This window comes from Bombina bombina, chromosome 1, assembly GCF_027579735.1.
Source record: "Bombina bombina isolate aBomBom1 chromosome 1, aBomBom1.pri, whole genome shotgun sequence".
NCBI classification, from domain to species: domain Eukaryota; kingdom Metazoa; phylum Chordata; class Amphibia; order Anura; family Bombinatoridae; genus Bombina; species Bombina bombina.
The window spans coordinates 1,384,490,195-1,384,511,836 of NC_069499.1; the positions used below are offsets into that span (position 1 = coordinate 1,384,490,195).

The following is a 21,642-nucleotide window of genomic DNA, read 5'->3' on the forward strand; positions in this document are numbered from 1 at the left end:
TATAGTACAACAACTGAGGACTCGCAGGTCCCCTGCACAATATGACACACAACAAGTCTGTATGAGTACAAAAAAACTATAACATATAACTTGTATGTTTGACAGACAGAGAAAGGGGTCGGTACATTTCAAGATAACTATTAAAAGGGGATAGGAGAATGGGGGGGGGGAGAGGAAGGGACCCAGATAAGGGGAGAAGGGGGGACATCTCAGGCAGTCACCCCAAAGTGTCCAGGGTAGAATCGCTTAGACCCTAACTGGAGGTATCCATTGAGTGTCATGTGCGTCTTTCCAGTCAGCCCAAACCATTTCAAATAGGTCTACTTTGTCCAGACTATAATATATGTCCTTTTCCATTGTGTACAGGTAGGCCATCGTGTTAAGGATATCGTACCACCGTGGGGGAGTAGCTTTCTTCCAACATCTAGCAATATTGGTTTTAACAGATGACATGAGATATACACAAAAAATCTGCTGTTGTTTAGGAAGGGTGTGCAAGTTTAGGTGGAGTAATGCCGTTGCAGGGCTTCTGGGGATCGCAATCTTGAAAGCCACCAGGGTGCGGAAGCACGAGTTCCACAGGGGTATTAGCTTTGGGCACTCCCACCACGTGTGGAGCATGTCTCCAGGGAGACCACATTCCCTCCAACATAAGGGTGAAGTCAGTGGAAACATTTTGGATAGCCGCGTAGGGACGACATACCATTGAGAAATTACTTTGTAGTAGGTCTCGTACATTGTTATACAGTGTAATGATTTTTTAGTTAAGGTGATAGACCTCTGCCAAGAGTTTACAGGAATGTGGGTGTGAAGAGCAGCATTCCACTTTAGTAGGTGTGATGCCAGGACAGGAGGAATAGTGCCCTCAAGCAAACCGTAATTTGTCTCGAGAGAGGCTTGTCTGCGGCCCCCACTCCACACAGACTCCCATGGTGTGAGCTGGCAAGAGACAGAAGGGAGGAACCCCCAGCTGGAGAGGAAACTCTTAATTCTAGTGAGTTCAAAGTTAAGAAAGGACGGGATATTTTCGCAGGGTCGGCCCTGAGACAGTGAAATAAAATCGTCTCCACTAGACCCTGACCAAAAGTCCGAAACTTGTTTGACACCTAATCGAGCCCATGTATTGGGATGTGTTTCCGCGAGGCCTGTAAGAAGGCCCAAGACAGAGGTGATCGGGGAGGGATGAGGTGCGATCAGGCTGCGATGCCGGATCTTATCCCAGATTGCCAGACACTCAAGTACTACAAGATTATTTATGCCTAAAGTTCTGCGGCTATGAACTGGGATCCAGATTAAATCCTTTAGGAAAATGTCAAAGGGTAATGAGACTTGTTCAACATCTCTCCACCTGTCTTTAGCATGGCGCACCCCCCATTGAGAGATATGCGTGAGCATGGCTACCTCATAGTACTTGACTATGGATGGGGAAGCCAGCCCTCCTAGCTCGATAGGAAGCTGTAAGGTTCTATGGGCTATTCTGGGGGTCTTATTTTGCCAAATAAATTTTGTACACTCACTTTGAAATTGTAATAAGAGGTAAGTAGGTACCCTAATTGGGAGGCATCGAAACAGATAGGTGAGCCGTGAAAGAAACGACATTTTGAGGGAAGCTATGCGGCCCATCCAAGAAATGTTCTTGTGGTCCCATACGTTTTTCAGAGCGCGTAGGTCTGCCAGAAGGGGGAGATAATTATCCTTAATCATTTGCTTCAGATTGTTGGAGATCTTTACTCCAAGGTGCGTTACCCAGGTGTTAGACCATTTGAAGTCAAACTTCTTTTGTAACTCCATGACATAATATTGGGGGTAACCCCAACAGTAAATTTCTGTCTTGGGGGTGTTCAGCTTATAGAAAGAGAGAGTACCAAAGGTCTCCAGGATTTCCAGAAGTCTTGGGATTGTGCGGAGTGGGTCAGCAGAGAACACAGTAACATCATCTGCAAACAGAGCGATACTATGTTTGGAGCCGGAAAGTGTACTTTCTTCTAAACCCGCGTCGGTGCATATTGTTTCAGCAAGTGACTCAATGGCCAGAGCGAACAATAATGGGGAGAGTGGGCAGCCCTGCCTCGTTCCATTAAAGATGGAGAATGGGGTCGATTGGAAGCCTAAGCCTCTGACCACTGCCATAGGTCTGGAGTATAAGGCTTGTATCACGAGACATATGTCAGAGGGAAACTTAAAAGCGATGAGAGTCTCCCAAAGATAACTCCATCTGACTCTATCAAAAGCCTTCTCAGCATCTAAGGAGACTCGCATACAATATTGATAAGATGCCTTGTGTTATCTGGGCCCTCGCGGCTATGTATGAACCCCACTTGGTCTGGATTGATTAAGCTGGGCAGTAGTTTGCATATACGATTGGCCAGAAGTTTGGAATATATTTTAATGTCTACGTTGTTCAGCGAGATGGGTCTGTAGTTGGGGCAAAGAGAAGGGTCTTTATTACGCTTAGGAATCATAATGATATCAGCCTCCAAGAATTCTTGCTTAAAGCTTCCTTCCTGCCTGGCCAAACTGAAGAACCGGAGGAGCAGTGGCATCAGTTCTTGGCAATAGGTTTTATAGAACTGTGCAGGAAAACCGTCAGGCCCAGGAGCCTTAAAGGGTTTAAGACCCTTGATTACTTGCTTAAGTTCAAGCAGAGAGAATGGGTTGGTCAAGAACTCTTGTTTCTCCAGTGTTAAGGTTAGGAGGTTTAATGAGTCGAGGAAATGTCTAATCTGTTGTATGGAAGCAGGAGTTTTATTTTCAGAATTTTCGATGTTATAGAGTTTGGAATAGTAGTCTGAGAAACAGTCACCTATCTGTGAGGGGAGTCTGTGTGTCTTGTTATTATACAGAATTTGGTGTATGCGAGACGTGTTAGTTCGCTGGCGCAGTCTGTGGGCTAGCATGGTGTCCGCTCTGTTGCCTTTATGGTAGAATAACTGCCTAAGCTTTGTGAGGTTTTCTTGAGTGCAACACAGTTCTAATTGGTTGATGTGTGAACGAACAGCCGAGATCTGTGCTATCAATGCATCCGTGATGTTGGCTCGGTTGGTGGATTCGAGTAGTCTAAGTTTACAGTGGGCTTGAGCAAAGGTAAGTCCTGCTAGTCTCCTAAGTCGGGCCTGCTTACGAATGATATAACCTCTAGCTACAGCCTTAATGGCTCCCCATAGTGTGTCATCTGCGGTCTGTCCATTGTCATTAAGTTGGATGAGTTCTGTTATGTCTCTGCGTAATTCTTCCCTAAAGGGAGTGTCTGCAAGGATATTGCGCGGAAGGGTCCACTTACTGTTATGGGAACTAGGGTGATTCGCACGTAGGACCGCGAGGACTGGATCATGGTCTAACCATGAACAAAGGGGGATATTGGCGTGAAGGACTGAGTCTAGGGTTGCCGCTGAACAAAATATATGGTCCAACCTAGAATAAGTCTTGTGGACCTGGGAATAATGGGTGTAGTCCCTGTCTGTTGTGTGTAGTGACCTCCAAATGTCGTAGTAACCATACTCAGCCATAATAGTCCTAAATCGTGTAGAGAGAAGGTTCAGTTGGGAAGGAGTCTTAGTCGGGGATAAGGTCTTACGGTCAATTTTAGTGTCCCAAATCATATTGAAATCCCCTGCTATTATGACTCTGCCCTGTTTGTATTCATCTATTAACTGCAGAATTTTTCTAAGACATGCAGGTTGGTATGAATTAGGCAAATATACTGAGGCCAGAGTGTGGAGGACATGATCGAACTTGCAGACTATGATGGTGAACCTAGCTTGGGGTCTTTTAGTATCTGGATTTCTTCATAATCTACTCTCCTATGAATCAGGACTGCAGTTCCTCTAGCTTTCTTTGTAAACAGGGAGAACTCTACAGTCGTGTATGAGCGTGAATAAAATGTGTGGGGTGTGTCTGACTGCCAATGGGTTTCTTGTAGAAACACAAGGTCCGGGTTATGATGTTTAAGCATACGGGTAAGCAAACTTCGTTTAAAAGGGGAGTTTAAGCCTCTGGAATTATGTGTAAGGATTCTTAAGCGGTTAATTTTCAATATCTTTTACTGGAAAGTGAGTAAGTTGAGATAGGGAGAATAGTAAGGAGGTTTAGGACAGGACCCAGACAGGAGATGTGCACGGGTCGGGAAGGGTATAAGGGAAGGGGAACCGGGTAACACTTAGAATAGGAATGTACCGACAATATGAGGTGGAAATAGTCCACCTAGGTGGAACCCTGGTGTGGGTTAACCTGTATGGGGGGGGGGGGAGCTAAGGGCAAAACTATACCCGGGGGAGCCGGAAAATCCAGCCCCACTCCATAAGCAAAGTGAGTCAAACAATTAACAGGAAGATCATAGAAAGATTTTAACATTTGTCAACCTTCGGACCCCATCTGTATTTGATATTCTCCTTGCGAAGAATTAGTGTAATATGCTGGAAGTATCTTCGATGCTGCAGAGTATGCGCAGAGAGGTCAGGTAACAGCTGGATGTCTTTAAACCTTTCCGACAACTGTGGCTTACGGAAAGCCGCCTGCATGAGTCTGTCTTTATAGAGAAAACTATGGAAACAAACTATCACGTCTCTCGGTTTCTCCTGTGAGACGGTTCTAGGGCGCAAGGCTCTATGAGCTCTCTCCATAGTGTCAATCAGCCCTTCTGTTGGACTAAGGAGGTCTTTGAAGAGATCTTTTAGGAAATTTTGTAGCTCGGCCGGCTGGATATCTTCTGGAATTCCACGAAACCTGACATTGTTTCTGCGAGCTCTATCTTCCACATCAGCAAGCTTAAACTCCAGCTGGTTGATCTGTTCAGCAAGGGATTCTGAGTAGCTCAGTAAGTTGGTTTGGTCGATGGCAATGTCATCTTGTTTCCTTTCTAAGGAGTCCACCCTATCCCCGATCTCTGAGATATCCTTACGGAGTTCAACGTGGTTACGCTGGATCTCTTTGGTTATGGAGTGGGTTTGGTTTGCAAGCATTTTCTTAATTTTTTTTCCTTAATTAATTTCCGTAATGTCACGAATATCTCAGGATTCAGCTGCTAAGGAGTTAACTTTGTGTAGCTTGAACTCCAAAACAGTTATTTGTTGTCAAGAAGAATTGTAACTTGTGTTTTCTTTGAACTGCCAGGCCTATTTCCTAAATAGCCCACCAAATGTTAGTGTGTATGCATTGAGTCATAAAGTCACTGAAGCTCTTAGTCACAGAGATACACAGGATAAAGTTTATGTCTTAAGCTGTCAATAGAATGCCTGATGCATAACAGGCCCTTCATTACAAAAACTGACCAGGTCACTGACAGGACCTTGGTATATTATGTACATATGTGGGTTAAAACTGTTATAACCTAAAGGAAGGTAAATATGACAACCTATGGCATATTTGATATCAAACCGATTCTCCCAATAAAACTAAAAGGTTCTAGATATGTAAATATAGAAATTTCTTACCTAGCAGAAATTATACTGGATTGCATAATTTCAGGCAAGAAATTAGTCTATTGAAGGTCATAAAGACAGGGGGGTTTCTTAGCCCGCCCAGGAGGGTGTGGTTAAGCAACCTGATCTCTGAAAAGTAGGTTTAAGAATCTTATTTTTTAACAATAAGATTGTCATTCTTACAAGGGGAGCTGCTGTACAGAAGTAAGGAGCCATCTTTTTCCTGCCATCCCCGGGCACAGAGCTTGAAACTAGTAAAGTATTCAATTCTGTTTTTCTCCTTTTTATTTTAAAACACTGTTTGCGTGTGTAATTTTATTTGTAACAACTTTTTATTAATAATGCATTGTGCATAATATTTTTGGCATAATAAATAATTCCTTTATTAAGTTTGGCCTTTGTCTAATAATTGAACCACGTTACTGAAAGAGACTGGAATATTAGAACTGTATAATTTAGGTTATTTTCTGCTAAATTGTATTTCTAGAGTTAATGTGTAAAGTCTGGGTTTTTACTTAGTATTTTCCCTTTTAATAAATAAGTTGTGGCAGTATTAGAGCTATAGGATTGATAGTTTATTGTGGGTGGCATTAAAAGGGAGTGTTGGGCATTTCTCTTACGTCTAGTACAGATTAAAGGAGTGCGGTTAACTCTTGCACCCACTAAACTGAATCACAAGCTTGCCTGGTGTGGCTAGATTGTGACCTGTTGGTGACAGAAAAGGGGGCTGAAAACCCTTTCTGTGCCAAATAAGTGACTGGCGCAGGGTTGGATAACCTTAGTTCGTCACACGTAATAAAGTGTTGTGGTCTGGCAGATGACATATGGTCCGGCTGAGACCCCTCCCCCATCGATTCAGAATCGCTCTGACCCTCATTGGATTCACCAGGTTGCTCCTTAGACGATTGCGTGAAATGGTCCAGGACCGTTTTTTTAACAGAACCTGGGGTTTTCAGATGTCTTCTGGAAGTGTGAGGCATTGTGGTGTGGAGAGTGGGTGTCTTATACTGGGCAGTTGAGCTTAAATTGGAGGTTGTTAAAGAGGTTTTGAGACCCTACAGGTTGACAGGATAAAAAGGAAGAATTCACATATGCATTAATATTGCTTTACGGAGCAGGGCCAGATGCTTACCTGAAACCTCTATCTCCCCATGGCGGCACTTATGAGCAGAATTCTACCCTTCAGATCTTAATGACTGTCTGAAAGTACCAACTCGGGTGGAGAAAGATGCCAGGCAGGTACCATATGCAATTGACAATTCTGTTTACTTTAGATAGCAACCACAGTACCCTAAAGGTAGCACTACCTGACTGGCTACCCCTGGCCCTACCAGACCTCCTCTCAACTCAAGGAAGGGGGATACAACCCGAAGGAAGGGGAAAGGGGAGGTGGAAGTGACCAGCCTAGACTAGCTAGGCCGGAAAGGGGGAGTCTTGAGGGGTTAACACTTAAGTATACACTGAACTAGTTAATAGCTATAACCATTACTGTAGATATAACCTGCAAGGAATAAGAATGGTTAGACAAACAATAAAGCAATATAGCACTCCACTCTGAGCTGAGAACTCAAAGGTACCTAAGCTGACGCAGCAGCTAAATTTTGCAAAATAAGAGGACAAGCTAGTATATTAATTAAGGCTATGCAGGGGGCCAGGAACAGTATTTTAGTAATGACTATGATATGGGGAAGGGGATAGGAATATGACCCGCCAACACTATCCTGGCGGGGGAGGAGAGGACACACCTATGATGCAAAGAGAATTGAATATGTAAATATACCTTGGTCAGGGTTAACTACAGCTTCAGTATGGTAATAGGGGTTTATAGCTTGTAGTATATAGTATGACGTGTTGCGCTGTACAAAAATGTAGCAGGTTAAATATACATGTAAAACAAGACCTGCCAGGATAGCAGCTGATTTTAAAATTAAGATTGAATGGGGAGATATCCAAAATGCATCTAGGACAATATGAATATAACAAGGTAATACTCTAGAAACCTGCAGGAGAAAAGGCACAATGTTAATGCAGAATATTAAATCACACTCCACCTCGAGCTATGTACCCAAGGACAATGAAACTAACGCAGCAGCTTATATTGGAAGAAAAAGGACTAATATATTTAGGTCTTTGAAGAAAGGTTTGAGCAAAGTCCCACAATAGTATGGAGGTTATTTAGAGAACAAAGAAAGATGTCACATTCAGAACTCCTTAATTTGTATCAGCTGCACATAGTCTCTTAAGCTTAAGCATATGTGCAGATCATGTGGGTTCAGATGACAAGGGCAAAGAATATTAGCGCTAACAGCAAAACCCTCTGTTTGGGCTAGACCCCCTTCCAGGGTGTATAATTTCAGGCCTTATGACGAACTTAGTAATGAGGGGAGGAGGGAATGGTGAGACAAATGTCACAGAGAGAGTGTCCTAGGGAGCTTAAGTTTATTGCTGTGTGTGAAGAAGTCAAATATGAGCACAATGGGGTGTTATATCTGTGCCTTAGTGCCCGTGCAGGTGCACCCTGGCTTCCAACTTTTTGAAGGCAGGGAATAATATCGTTACTTCAAAAAGGCTCTTTTATTTGTGTTAATTTTCCCCCCCTCTCCGGACACTTTCCAAGGCAGTCTTAAAGGAGAGCACCTGTAGGTTGTTGGTTAAACAGCAGTCTCAGTGACACTCCTTCAATTCTATGAAATCGAAACTGGACCGGAGCTGCACTCCTAGGGAGACTGAGACCTAAGATGGCGGGAGTTTGCGCCTTTTTGGAACAACTGCGCAACAAGTAGGCCCGGCCACCAAACCTCGTGGCTCAGGCTGTCCCAGCAGGCTCCCTCTCATGGCTGACTATGCCGGTAATCACCCCCTTAGATGTCCAGGCCTCAAGATGTGTGCTCCGGAGCGGAGCTCTAGTCTTTAGAAGCAGTGCGGCCAGAGGTAGGTTGGCAGTTGGTTTTAGTGGATGGGAGTAGTGTCCTTCAAGTGCAGTTAGATGAGGTACTCGATCCCACGATCTCCCCACCACAGGTGCCTGATCTTCTGAAGAAGTGCTCCGGAGTGGATCCCCGACCCTCCGGAGCAATATGGTAAGAGGTAGGCTGGTAACTGTAGCTAGCAGAAGGTGGTGATGATCAGTTCTCCGGAGCCCTGACCCTCCGGAGACAGAGAGAAGCTGAAAGTCGCTGTCGCAGCAGATCTGGAGACTGAGCCGTCGGCTGCTAGTATATGTGTTGGATTGATAGCTTCAAAGCTGCTCCTCCACCTCGAAAATGTTGGCCAATCTGTAGAATAAGATGATGGGAAGTATATCCACACTTTGGTTTAGATATATAGCAAAATATTTAACATATAGAGCAGTTAGGGACTTTATTGTTCAGGAGCTCAGTACAGACACGTCCAAGCTGTGCTGCGGTTAGCTCCGCCCCCCTGTAAATATTTTATTATATCTTTTCATGTGACAACACTGAAGAAATGACACTTTGCTACAATGTAAAGTAGTGAGTGTACAGCCTGTATAACAGTGTAATTTGCTGTCCCCTCAAAATAACTCAATACACAGCCATTAATGTCTAAACCATTGGCAACAAAAGTGAGTAAACCCCTAAGTAGAAATGTCCAAATTGGGCCCAATTAGCCATTTTCCCAGGGTCATGTGACTCATTAGTGTTACAAGGTCTCAGGTGTGAATGGGGAGCATGTGTGTTAAATTTGGTGTTATCGCTCTCACACTCTTTCATACTGGTCACTGGAAGTTCAACATGGCACCTTGTGGCAAAGAACTCTCTGAGGATCTTAAAAAAAAGAATTGTTGCTCTACACAAAGATGGCCTAGGCTATAAGAAGATTGCCAAGACCCTGAAACTGAGCTGCAGCACGGTGGGCATGACCATACAGCGGTTTCACAGGACAGGTTCCACTCAGAACATGCCTCGTCATGGTCGACCAAAGAAGTGCACATGCTCAGCGTCATATCCAGAGGTTGTATTTGGGAAATAGACGTAGGAGTGCTGCCAGCATTGCTGCAGAGGTTGAAGGGGTGGGGGGGGGGGGGGGTCAGCCTGTCAGTGCTTAGACCATATGCCACACACTGCATCAAATTGGTCTGCATGTCTGTCATCCCAGAAGGAAGCCTCTTGTAAAGATGATGCACAAGAAAGCCTGCAAACAGTTTGCTGAAGACAAGCAGACTAAGGACATGGATTACTGGAACCATGTCCTATGGTCCGATGAGACCAAGGTAAACTTATTTGGTTCAGACTGTGTCAAGCATGTGTGGCGGCAACCAGGTGAGGAGTACAAAGACAAGTGTGTCTTGCCTACAGTCAAGCATGGTGGTGGGAGTGTCATGGTCTGGGCCTGCATGAGTGCTGCCGGTACTGGGGAGCTACAGTTCATTGAGGGAACCATGAATGCCAACATGTACTGTGACATACTGAAGCAGAGCATGATCCCCTCCCTTTGGAGACTGGGCCGCAGGGCAGTATTTCAACATGATAAACGACCCCAAGCACACCTCCAAGATGACCACTGCCTTGCTAAAGAAGCTGAGGGTAAAGGTGATGGACTGGCCAAGCATGTCTCTAGACCTAAACTCTATTGAGCATCTGTGAGGCATCCTCAAACGGAGGAGTGGAAGAGGACTCCAGTGGCAACCTGTGAAGCTCTGGTGAACTTCATGCCCAAGAGGGTTAAGGCAGTGCTGAAAAATAATGGTGGCCACACAAAATATTGACACTGAGTCCAATTTGGACATTTCCACTTAGGGGTGTACTCACTTTTGTTGCCAACGGTTTAGACATTAATGGCTGTGTGTTGAGTTATTTTGAGGGGACAGCAAATTTACACTGTTATACAGGCTGTACACTCACTACTTTACATTGTAGTAAAGTGTTGTCACATGAAAAGATGTAATAAAATATTTACAAAAATGTGAGGGGTGTACTCACTTTTGTGGGATACTGTATATCCCTCTCAGGAGCCGCAGGCCCATGCAATCTGATTTTGTATCTGAACCCAACCTCATTTACTGCTTTTCCCTGGATCACTTTGCTGGTTGTCCAATAGTTGTGTGGGGTGGGCAACTTCTAAACCAAGTGCCAGTGACATGGTCTGCAGCCAGCATGCAAATGGTTCCTTTAAAATAACTCAGTGGTATAAGCATACAGATAGCATATAGAGTTTCCAGGATCATGTCACTGGCATGGAATGTGATGTTTGGGTACACAATAGCATAAAGTGCTGGAAAATGCATTTGGTGTGGGGTTTGTTGGCTGGGCATATAACTACTATAAAATGGGTGTGGGAAGCATGTATCTGGTCAGTGGTAAATCCTTATTTAGGATTTTTTTTTACTTATTTTCTCAAATTGTACCAAATCAATTGTTTGCAAATTGTGTGGTACTACTCTGTTCATTTAAAACCTTATAGAGAAAAAAAAAAGGTGACAATGCAGATTTTAAAATTAGTTTTTTTTTATTTTGCATATATGGTAATACAAATGTAACAATGGAGTGTGGATACAAAATACAGGATTTTGGCAGCAGTACCAAACATCATCTGTATAGGTAGTAAAAAGTATACAAAAAGGTGTCGCACACAAGTATACACTGTAATGACCACCTGACTTCTACATAATTAGAGAATACAGGAATATTGCTTTACTCACGGATTAAGAAAAAACAACACATTCTTTGGAAACACTCTACAAAAACTTAAAAGAAATGTACAATGATTCTCTACTATATTCAAGAAAAGCCCTATGGTTGCTCTTCATAATCTTTATTATTTGATACATTACAAGTGCCAAAGTATCAGCATTTTTGGACTATTATAGAAACATTATGGCCACAGCATACATGAACACTCTGTGATATATAATACCACATATCAATTACAATTTATAATCTATTTTAATGTTCTACAAAACCGTGCCACCCAAGCTTTTTATGAAAACTCAACTATAACTCTACCTATCAATTCTACATATTTTTCCATTACAGTGACAGCAAATTTCTAACAGTGATAAAGCACAGTATGACAGTAATTGATGTATAGCTCATATTAATATCACAGCATAAACATATTGTAAATAGAAATATTTTACCTTTTAAATTCTTTGACAAGCAGGTGGTACAGCCAATGGGAAGCATACACCCGCTTTGAAATATATAGCAGTGCACTCCTGCACTATGGTCTGTGTAACTTGCAATTGTACCTTTCAAGCGTAGTTAGCGGTGAAATCCCTACAGCTCTATAGCAGCGGTACTGGAATGCACAACTATAGATTTCAACAATGTGGATAGTACGATTCCGATTGGCTGTACAGCCTATTTAATAGGAAAAAAAAACTCAGCAGGAAGGCCTGGTGGTTCTTTAATATTAGAATTTGAAAGGTAAAATATTTATAATGCATTTTCAACCAAGTTATTAATATGATACTTATTGTCTTAACAATTACTGTGCTGTATCATTGACTGCAGTTTACCGTCACTGCCATGATTGTTTTAAGACCGTTGCAATTCTGAAAATATGCAACGGTCTTATGGTCATATGGAACCACATTGCATGTATCTGTTCAGTAGATCTATGTAACTTTCTCACGTATAATAGTACTACAGTTATTTAAAAAATATATTAGCACAACGCTAAGTCTCTGTCATACATCTGTTCAGCTGCAATAAAATAGGCTTGTCCAAATTTTCATCCTCAGTACCAATGAATAACTTCTGAATATGATATTAACTGGACGAAAAATATCAGAGGGCCACAATGTGACTACCAGGATTTAGGCTGGTCAACCTTACTCTGAATGTATTACATTAGCACAGTTATAGGAAACAGAACTGCTTTGAAATGTTTATCCTTTGTGTATAGAGCAAACAACATCAGCATAATGTCAAGAAAGTCAATATATAAATATGAAAGTTTAGTATTTAATTCAGATGACACTTATTCTAGCCCTCTAAATCCAACAAAATATAAACACATGATTCTCCATAACCCAAACATTTATTCTATAAAAAAGGGAAAATATATTTCTATCGTGTCTGCTCCATTGTTTTATATTCAAAACAGCCATGTATAGCAGATACTAATCTACTAATTTTACTTGCAGAATTAAAAAAATAATAATGCAGTTTTAGGTTTTACATTAATAACATTTTGCTGATAACTTCAGAAATTGTACTCAATATTTAAAATGTAAAAAAAAAATGTACTAAAACTATATTTGTGAAAGAAATTGTAAAAATAATCATAAAAAATATGTCGCCTCTAATATCACAGCATTTCTCTGCCATCAAAACCAGCAGAGGACAGGGGTGGAAAACTGTGAAAAAGGAGGCGTTTAATACTGCTATCAAAATATATAATATATAAAAAGTAATCGCTCTCACAGATAAAGATGGAAAGAGCTGTAGTGTATAAAAAGTTGTACATAAAATGAGCATACAAATAAATGTGCAAAACTATCAATTTAGTCAAAAGATCCATCTCTGGGTGCATTCAGAATCTTAAGAACTTTGTGTTTGTGGTGAGCAACTTCAGTTTTAAAGGGATATAAAACTATGCCTATATTGTGCTGGACATTCATGTTTATTCTTACAAATTTAAGACTTTCAGATGTCGTGGTTTTGGTATAAAGTACACTAAGTTCTTGCAGACCCACTAACCATCATTTTTTGCAGAGGGCATGGCTAAATTCTGGGTCTCCGTTCTATTTGTTACTGGAGCTAAAAACTTAAATTTATGCCTACCTGATAATTTTCTTTTCTTCTGACGGGAAGAGTTCACAGCTGCATTCATTACTTTTGGGAAATATAGAACCTGGCCATCAGGAGGAGGCAAAGACACCCCAGCCAAAGGCTTAAATACCTCCCCCACTTCCCTCATCCTCCAGTCATTCTGCCGAGTGAACAAGGAACAGTAGGAGAAATATCAGGGTGAAAAAGGTGCCATAAAAAAATATGTCCGCCCCTTATGATACAACGCAGGCGGGGAGCTGTGGACTCTTACCGCCAGAAGAAAATAAAATTATCAGGTAAGCATAATTTAAGTTTTTCTTCTTAAAACGGGAAGAGTCCACAGCTGCATTCATTACTTTTGGGAAAACAATACCCAAGCTATAGAGGACACTGAATGCAAAACGGGCGGGTACAAAAGGCGGCCCCTTCTGAGGGCACCACAGCCTAAACCCAAAACTCCCAACAGAAAAAACTGCTTCACGAGAAGCCAAAGGACAAAAAGGAAAAGCCGAGATAACTGCCCAACAGTTAAAGCCAGCAAGGGCTTTGCTAGAGACCGCTCCGGCTAGTAGACTCGACCGAGCCAAACGCCTCTGAGAAGACAAAGTCCCGCAGCCCACAAAATAAACTCACCCCCGAGCAAAAGGAAGAAGAAATTTCCACATTCCCCCAGCGGGGAAGAAAAGAGACTCAGCTAAATGAGTCCGAAGAACCCTCAGAACCCAAAAGGTACTAGGACCAAAAAAGGAAACTCCAAGAGAGTGAACCAGGAGGAACAGGGCACCTATGAAAGGAATCTGCCGACCCAGCAAAGCGAGGACTTGTAAAGCCCCCTCCACCTCAAACCAAGAAATGTCCTGAGAACTGAAAAGGAGGAAAGAAAAATGCCTCTCCTACACACAGAGCTTATTCGCACCCAGAATAAAGCAACCGAAGATAAACCGTCCCCCGGAGCCGCTGAAAAACAGCATCAGATATCAGAATATGCTGCACTTCTCTGCCAACCTTCTGTGATGAAAGGCAAAGAATGACTGGGGGATGAGAGAAGTGGGGGAGGTATTTAAGCCTTTGGCTGGGGTGTCTTTGCCTCCTCCGCGTGGCCAGGTTCTGAATTCCCAAAAGTAATGAATGCAGCTGCGGACTTTTCCCATTTAAGAAGAAAATAAGCTAAATTACTGCTATGTGTGTTACTTGCCATGAGGGGTTAATCACTGATTCTTACATGTTACTGCCAAAGGATCAAGTTTGATATGTTACTGGCTCCTGGGGTGTTAATAATTGACCTATTACAGATTTCTGGATGTCAATGGTTAAATAGTGATTTCTGTGGGTTGCTTGCAACTCAGGGGATACCTGTTTTTGTATAGCTTGAAACATATTTAAAATAAATCATAATTTAAAGACGTTTCAAACTTTAAAGAGGTATAAAGGTCAAATTTGAAATGTATGTGTGCATTTCAATTTGTAATGGAATCATTTTTGCAATATTATTCCATTAGCAAAAATGCTTCTGGTAAAAGGTATTATTTTTTTTTCAGTGGCATACACACATATGCTGTTGCGGCCCGTGCAGCAGTATCCAAACTAGCTGTGGTGTGTATTGCATCTGTGAAGACTTAATTTGTGTTATACAAGCCACTGCTTACTCTCTTTGAATACCAGTTCACAGGCCCTCACAGCATATGTGAGTATGCCACAAAAAATAACAAAAAACAGTATAACCTTTAATGGAAGCATTTTTGCTTATGTATACTCAAAAATGCTTCTATTTAAAATTGAAATGCACATTTTCATTTTGACCTTTCTATCCCTTTTAGCCATAAGAACTGTGGATGTTCATGCCCCCTTAAAGGGAAATTATGAATTAACATTTTCTCCCCTTTAATGTTTTATCCATTTTACCTGCTGGAGTGCATTAAATTGTTTAGACGCACCTTATTTACCTTTGTTTTGTCATTTGAAAGACGATTTTGCCTTTTATAATTTCCACCTATACTGAAAATTTGAATATTGCAGTATTGGCTGCAGAAATCAACCTCACAGTGGTGAGTGGGATAGAGAAAGCACAGCCAATATGAAAGGGTATTTCTGCAGCAGTTTTGAATACAATGAACTCTGTTGCTTACCTGAGAACATTGTCCCTTTAGTTATACCAAGAAAACAAATTAAAAAAAATACAAGGAGCTAAACAAGTGATATTGGTATATTTCTTTGCAATAATGCAGTCTTTTCATTTCCACAGATCTTCCTACAGATAGAAGTGAAGTTTTGCAGCAATTAACTTATAGGAGATTTTCTTAACCAAATGTTTTTGGGTCCCCCCCCCCCCTATACAAATGCATCCTTCTTCTACCTACTATGCAACACTTTGCAAATGTCAAAGTCTCTTCCTCCTATTAATGAATATTTGCTAGTCTTGCAGATCTTCTCTTTCACAATATATATACTTCCATATTACTGGTATCTTCTTTTTTCACCTGTGCAGAGAAGTGCAAACTGCATAAGCCTGTTCCTGCATAAGCCTGTACAGTATATTTCTATTAAGTGTCTTCTGGGATCAGACGTTGCTCACCACAGACACAGCTGGTGGATCAGAGGGATCAGTGACTAGCTGACTCAGTCTAACAGTTGGGAGAATGCATGTTTCCCAACTGCCCGGCTGCCAGCATCAAGATATCTTTTTTCTCCTTGTGGTAGCGTAGCTCCTTGCCAGCCAGTCTGGCTTCGTCCAGCTGCCTCTCTGTAGATGCCAGTTCCCTGGTGAGTGTCCCTGGTGTGTCCTGTTCCCTATTCACCCAGTCCATGGCCATCTGGTTCCTCATGTCATCGTCCAAAGCCCGGTGGGAGTAGTGAGACAGAACCTCCTGTCACACAAAAGTAGCACAGAGGATTAGTTTATATCCACTAAACAGAGCAGCTGTTAGGAATTTTGGGACAACACTCACAAGCATTAGATTTCAAAATGATATAGATATTTTATATGTGTAACCATTCTTGTGTGGGGCTCTTATTTTGAAGTGATGCAGCAGAAAACTATGATCATATTAAAATCTACTGTCACACAACCTAAGGAGGATTTAAATTGACATTATAGTTTTACAAATATCCTTGATTTTGTTAGAGAATAGTATCTTTAAATTAAATTATTTTTTACCATGTAGTTAACCAATGCAACTAGCCTAAGCCATGCTTCCTAAACACCCCCATGCTGCCTCACATGCAGACACAACCAATGACTGGACATAAATATGTCTGCTATATCATTATTTTAGCACAGGTATGTGCTGGATGCACAACCTCTACTATGTGTTTAACCCCTTAACGACCAGCACCGTACCCTGTACGACGCTGGTCATTATGCCCTTAAGGACCAGCGACGTACCCTGTACGTTGTTGCAGTCCTGGGCTTCTCTCTGCCGCGATCTCGCTCAAAATTGCGAAATCGCGCTAGTTCTGCATGCCTCACGAGTGGGGCACTGCAGAAATAGAGTTGCAGAGTTACCAAAGCAGAGAGGGCCACTCTGTGGCCCTCTCTGCATCGGACAGCGGTGGGACCAATCGTTGGTGGGTGGGCGCTTAAGAAGGGAGGCGGGTGAGTGGTCCATCGCTGGAGGAGGCGAGAGGAGGGCAGGAGTGGAAGGAACCGCTCGGCCACGCTACTTGGGAAATTATAATAATCCAGCTGCGTGATTGAGGGGGAAAGAGGGAGGAGGGTCAATGAGGGGATCATATGTGGGGTAATTTTGAAAAAAAAAAAAAATAATGGATCTGGGAGGGGGGGGGGGGGGGTTTGGGTATTGAGTGGGGGCAGCTACACTACAGAAAAACGAGCATTATAAAAAAAAAAAAAAAAAATCACCTATTTTGCTGCAAACTGGGTATTGGCAGACAGCTGCCAGTACCTAAGATGTCCGCTAATAGGTAGAGGGGGGAGGGTTAGAGAGCTGTTGGGGGGGGGGGGGGAATCAGGGAGGTTTGGAGGTAAGGGGTGGATACTACCCTGCAGAAAATATATAATTAAAAAAAACAAAAACACCCTCTTATTTTTCTACTGGCAGACTTTCTGCCAGTACTTAAAGGGACAGTCTAGTCCAAAATAAAATTTCATGATTTAGATAGGGCATGTAATTTTAAACAATTTTCCAATTTACTTTTATCACCAATTTTGCTTTGTTCTATTGGTATTCTTAGTTGAAAGCTTAACCTAGGAGGTTCATATGCTAATTTCTTAGACCTTGAAGGACACCTCTTTTCAGAATGCATTTTAACAGTTTTTCACCACTAGAGGGTGTTAGTTCATGTGTTTCATATAGATAACACTGTGCTCATGCACGTGAAGTTATCTGGGAGCAGGCACTGATTGCCTAAACTGCAAGTCTGTCAAAAGAACTGAAATAAAGGGGCAGTTTGCAGAGGCTTAGATACAAGATAATCACAGAGGTTAAAAGTATATAAATATAACTGTGTTGGTTATGCAAAACTGGGGAATGGGTAATAAAGGGATTATCTATCTTTTAAAACAATAAAAATTCTGGTGTAGACTGTCCTTTTAAGATGGGGTGACCTTTGGGGGGTGGGGGAGGAAGAGAGCTATTTGGGAGGGTCAGGGAGTGGGGTGAGTCAGGTGGGAGGCTGATCTCTAAACTAAAGCTAAAATTAACCCTACAAGCTAACTTATTAACCCCTTCACTGCTGGGCATAATACAAGGGTGGTGCGCAACGGCATTTAGCTGCCTTCTAATTACCTAAAAGCAATGCCAAAGCCATATATGTCTGCTATTTCTGAACAAAGGGGATCCCAGAAAAGCATTTACAACCATTTGTGCCATGATTGCACAAGCTGTTTGTAAATCATTTCAGTGAGAAACCTAAAATTGTGAACTTTTTTTTTTTATTTGATCGCATTTGGCGGTGAAATGGTGGCATGAAATATACCAAAATGGGCCTAGATCAATAATTTGGGTTGTCTCTGGTCTTTTGGGGAAGTTTTTGTTAACACCTTTATGGAGTTTAAAACCTAGTAGGAAAAGAAATAAACTGTGACAAAACAGAACCTTTTATTTAAAACTAGAATGTCTGTTTAATTTCATGCATGACCTCTTTTTCTTCTGTTTTTCCTAGAAATTGCTTGCTGAATGTTTGTTTACAGCACACTATTGTCATTGTACAAAGAATTTATTAAAGGGATAGAAAGGTAAACATTGAAATGTGTATAAATGCATTTCAGTTTGAAATAAAAGCATTTTGCAATATACTTCCATTATCAAAAATGCTTCTAGTAAACTGTTTTTCTGCGGCATACACACATATCCTGTGAGGGCCCCTGCACTAGTATTCAAACTACATGCCTGCTCAGAGAGCTGTTGGTGGTGTGTATTGCTTCTGAAGAAGTCATTTGTGCACAGTCCATCACAGGATATGTGCGTATGCCGCAGAAAAACAGCAATAACTTTTCATAGAAGCATTTTTGCTAATAGAAGTACATTTCATTTTTGCCCTTTTTTTCTCTTTAGTAAGCACTGGCATATTTTGTTAGCATCATCCCTAAATAAAAATAATTTTTAACACCTCTTTATTTATTTTTTAGTCATTTCAAAGCAGCGTTTTACAGCGTGTGATAAAGGGAATGAAACTCATAGCTTTACCTGCCTGGAGCACTGCCTCTCTCTCATAGCTTTCAGACTGCCATTCCAATGAAGCAGCTGGAAAACTGTCATTAACTCCTGAAAAGAAACAAAATGGATATTAAAGAAATAACAGAGCATCATACAATTAAGGTTCAAGTGTGTATTTTAAAAACAGAATTTATGCTTACCTGATAAATTACTTTCTCCAACGGTGTGTCCGGTCCACGGCGTCATCCATTACTTGTGGGAAATATTCTCCCCCACAGGGAAAGGCAAGGAGAGCACACAGCAAGAGCTGTCCATATAGCTCCCCCTCTGGCTCCGCCCCCCCAGTCATTCGACCGACGGTTAGGAGAAAAAGGAGAAACTATAGGGTGCCGTGGTGACTGTAGTGTATAAAGAAAAACAATTTCAACCTGATTAGGAAAACCAGGGCGGGCCGTGGACCGGACACACCGTTGGAGAAAGTAATTTATCAGGTAAGCATAAATTCTGTTTTCTCCAACATTGGTGTGTCCGGTCCACGGCGTCATCCATTACTTGTGGGAACCAATACCAAAGCTTTAGGACACGGATGAAGGGAGGGAGCAAATCAGGTTACCTAAATGGAAGGCACCACGGCTTGCAAAACCTTTCTCCCAAAAATAGCCTCCGAAGAAGCATAAGTATCAAATTTGTAGAATTTGGCAAAAGTGTGCAGAGAAGACCAAGTCGCTGCCTTACATATCTGATCAACAGAAGCCTCGTTCTTGTAGGCCCATGTGGAAGCCACAGCCCTAGTAGAGTGAGCTGTGATTCGTTCAGGAGGCTGCCGTCCGGCAGTCTCATAAGCCAATCGGATAATGCTTTTCAGCCAGAAAGAAAGAGAGGTAGCAGTAGCTTTTTGACCTCTCCTCTTACCAGAGTAAACGACAAACAAAGATGAGGTTTGTCTAAAATCTTTTGTTGCTTCTAAATAGAACTTTAAAGCACGAACTACATCTAAATTGTGTAACAAACGTTCCTTCTTTGAAACTGGATTCGGACACAAAGAAGGCACAACTATTTCCTGGTTAATATTCTTGTTGGAAACAACTTTTGGAAGAAAACCAGGCTTAGTACGCAAAACAACCTTATCTGAATGGAAAACCAGATAGGGTGGATTACACTGCAAAGCAGATAATTCAGAAACTCTTCTAGCAGAAGAAATAGCAACCAAAAACAGAACTTTCCAAGATAGTAACTTAATATCTATGGAATGTAAAGGTTCAAACGGAACCCCTTGAAGAACTGAAAGAACTAAATTTAGACTCCAAGGAGGAGTCATGGGTCTGTAAACAGGCTTGATTCTGACCAAAGCCTGAACAAAAGCTTGTACATCTGGCACAGCTGCCAGTCGTTTGTGTAACAAGACAGATAAAGCAGAAATCTGTCCCTTTAGAGAACTCGCTGACAACCCTTTATCCAAACCTTCTTGGAGAAAGGAGAGAATCTTTGGAATTTTAATCTTACTCCAGGAGAATCCCTTGGATTCACACCAACAGATATATTTTTTCCATATTTTATGGTAAATCTTTCTAGTCACAGGTTTTCTGGCTTGGACCAGAATATCTATCACAGAATTTGAAAACCCACGCTTGGATAAAATCAAGCGTTCAATTTCCAAGCAGTCAGCTGCAGAGAAACTAGATTTGGATGTTCGAATGGACCTTGTACTAGAAGATCCTGTCTCAAAGGTAGCTTCCATGGTGGAGCCGATGACATATTCACCAGGTCTGCATACCAAGTCCTGCGTGGCCACGCAGGAGCTATCAGAATCACGAGGCCTTCTCCTGTTTGATCCTGGCTATGAGCCTGGGAAGGAGAGGAAACGGTGGAAACACATACGCTAGGTTGAACGACCAAGGCGCCACTAATGCATCCACTAGAGTCGCCTTGGGATCCCTGGATCTGGACCCGTAACAAGGAATCTTGAAGTTCTGACGGGACGCCATCAGATCCATGTCTGGAATGCCCCATAATTGGGTTAACTGGGCAAAGACCTCCGGGTGGAGTTCCCACTCCCCCGGATGGAAAGTCTGACGACTCAAATAGTCCGTCTCCCAGTTGTCTACTCCTGGGATGTGAATTGCAGATAGATGGCAGGAGTGATCCTCCGCCCATTTGATGATCTTGGACACCTCGCTCATCGCCAAGGAACTCTTTGTTCCCCCCTGATGATTGATGTACGCAACAGTCGTTATGTTGTCCGACTGAAACCTTATGAAACTGGCTTCCGCTAGTTGAGGCCAAGCCAGGAGCGCATTGAATATTGCTCTTAGTTCCAAAATGTTTATCGGGAGAAGAGACTCTTCTCGAGACCATAGACCCTGAGCTTTCAGAGAGTCCCAGACCGCGCCCCAACCCAAGAGGCTGGCGTCGGTCGTGACAATGACGGAAACTCATTCCCTGAGACAGGTGATCCTGGGTCAACCACCAGAGAAGTGAGTCCCTGGTTGCCTGGTCTACTTGAATTTGGGGAGACAAGTCTGTATAGTCCCCATTCCACTGATTGAGCATGCACAGCTGTAATGGTCTTAGATGAATTCGAGCAAAAGGAACCACGTCCATTGCTGCGACCATTAGTCCTATTACTTCCATGCACTGAGCTATGGAGGGTTGAGGAATAGAATGAAGAACTCGACAAGCGTTTAGAAGCTTTAACTTTCTGACTTCTGTCAGGAAGATCTTCATTTCCACAGAATCTATTATTGTTCCCAGAAAAGGAACCCTTGTGGACGGTGACAGTGAACTCTTTTCTATGTTCACCTTCCACCCGTGAGATCTGAGAAAAGCCAACACAATGTCCGTGTGGGCCCTTGCTTTGGAAAGAGACGCTTGGAT

At 42.2% G+C, this 21,642-nt stretch overlaps 1 protein-coding gene across 1 annotated transcript in view; it reads right to left on the bottom strand.

Annotated features, from left to right (window-relative positions):
- Positions 1 to 10,864: 10,864 nt before the first annotated feature.
- Positions 10,865 to 21,642, bottom strand: part of LIX1L (limb and CNS expressed 1 like) — a 39,940-nt gene continuing 29,162 nt past the window's right edge. The window contains exons 5-6 of the mRNA XM_053704491.1: positions 18,799 to 18,876; positions 10,865 to 16,017 (exon numbers count right to left, since the gene is read on the bottom strand). Of these exons, the coding sequence (XP_053560466.1) occupies positions 15,775 to 16,017; positions 18,799 to 18,876 (321 nt within the window). The 3' untranslated portion in view covers positions 10,865 to 15,774. The remainder of the gene's footprint in view (positions 16,018 to 18,798; positions 18,877 to 21,642) is intronic.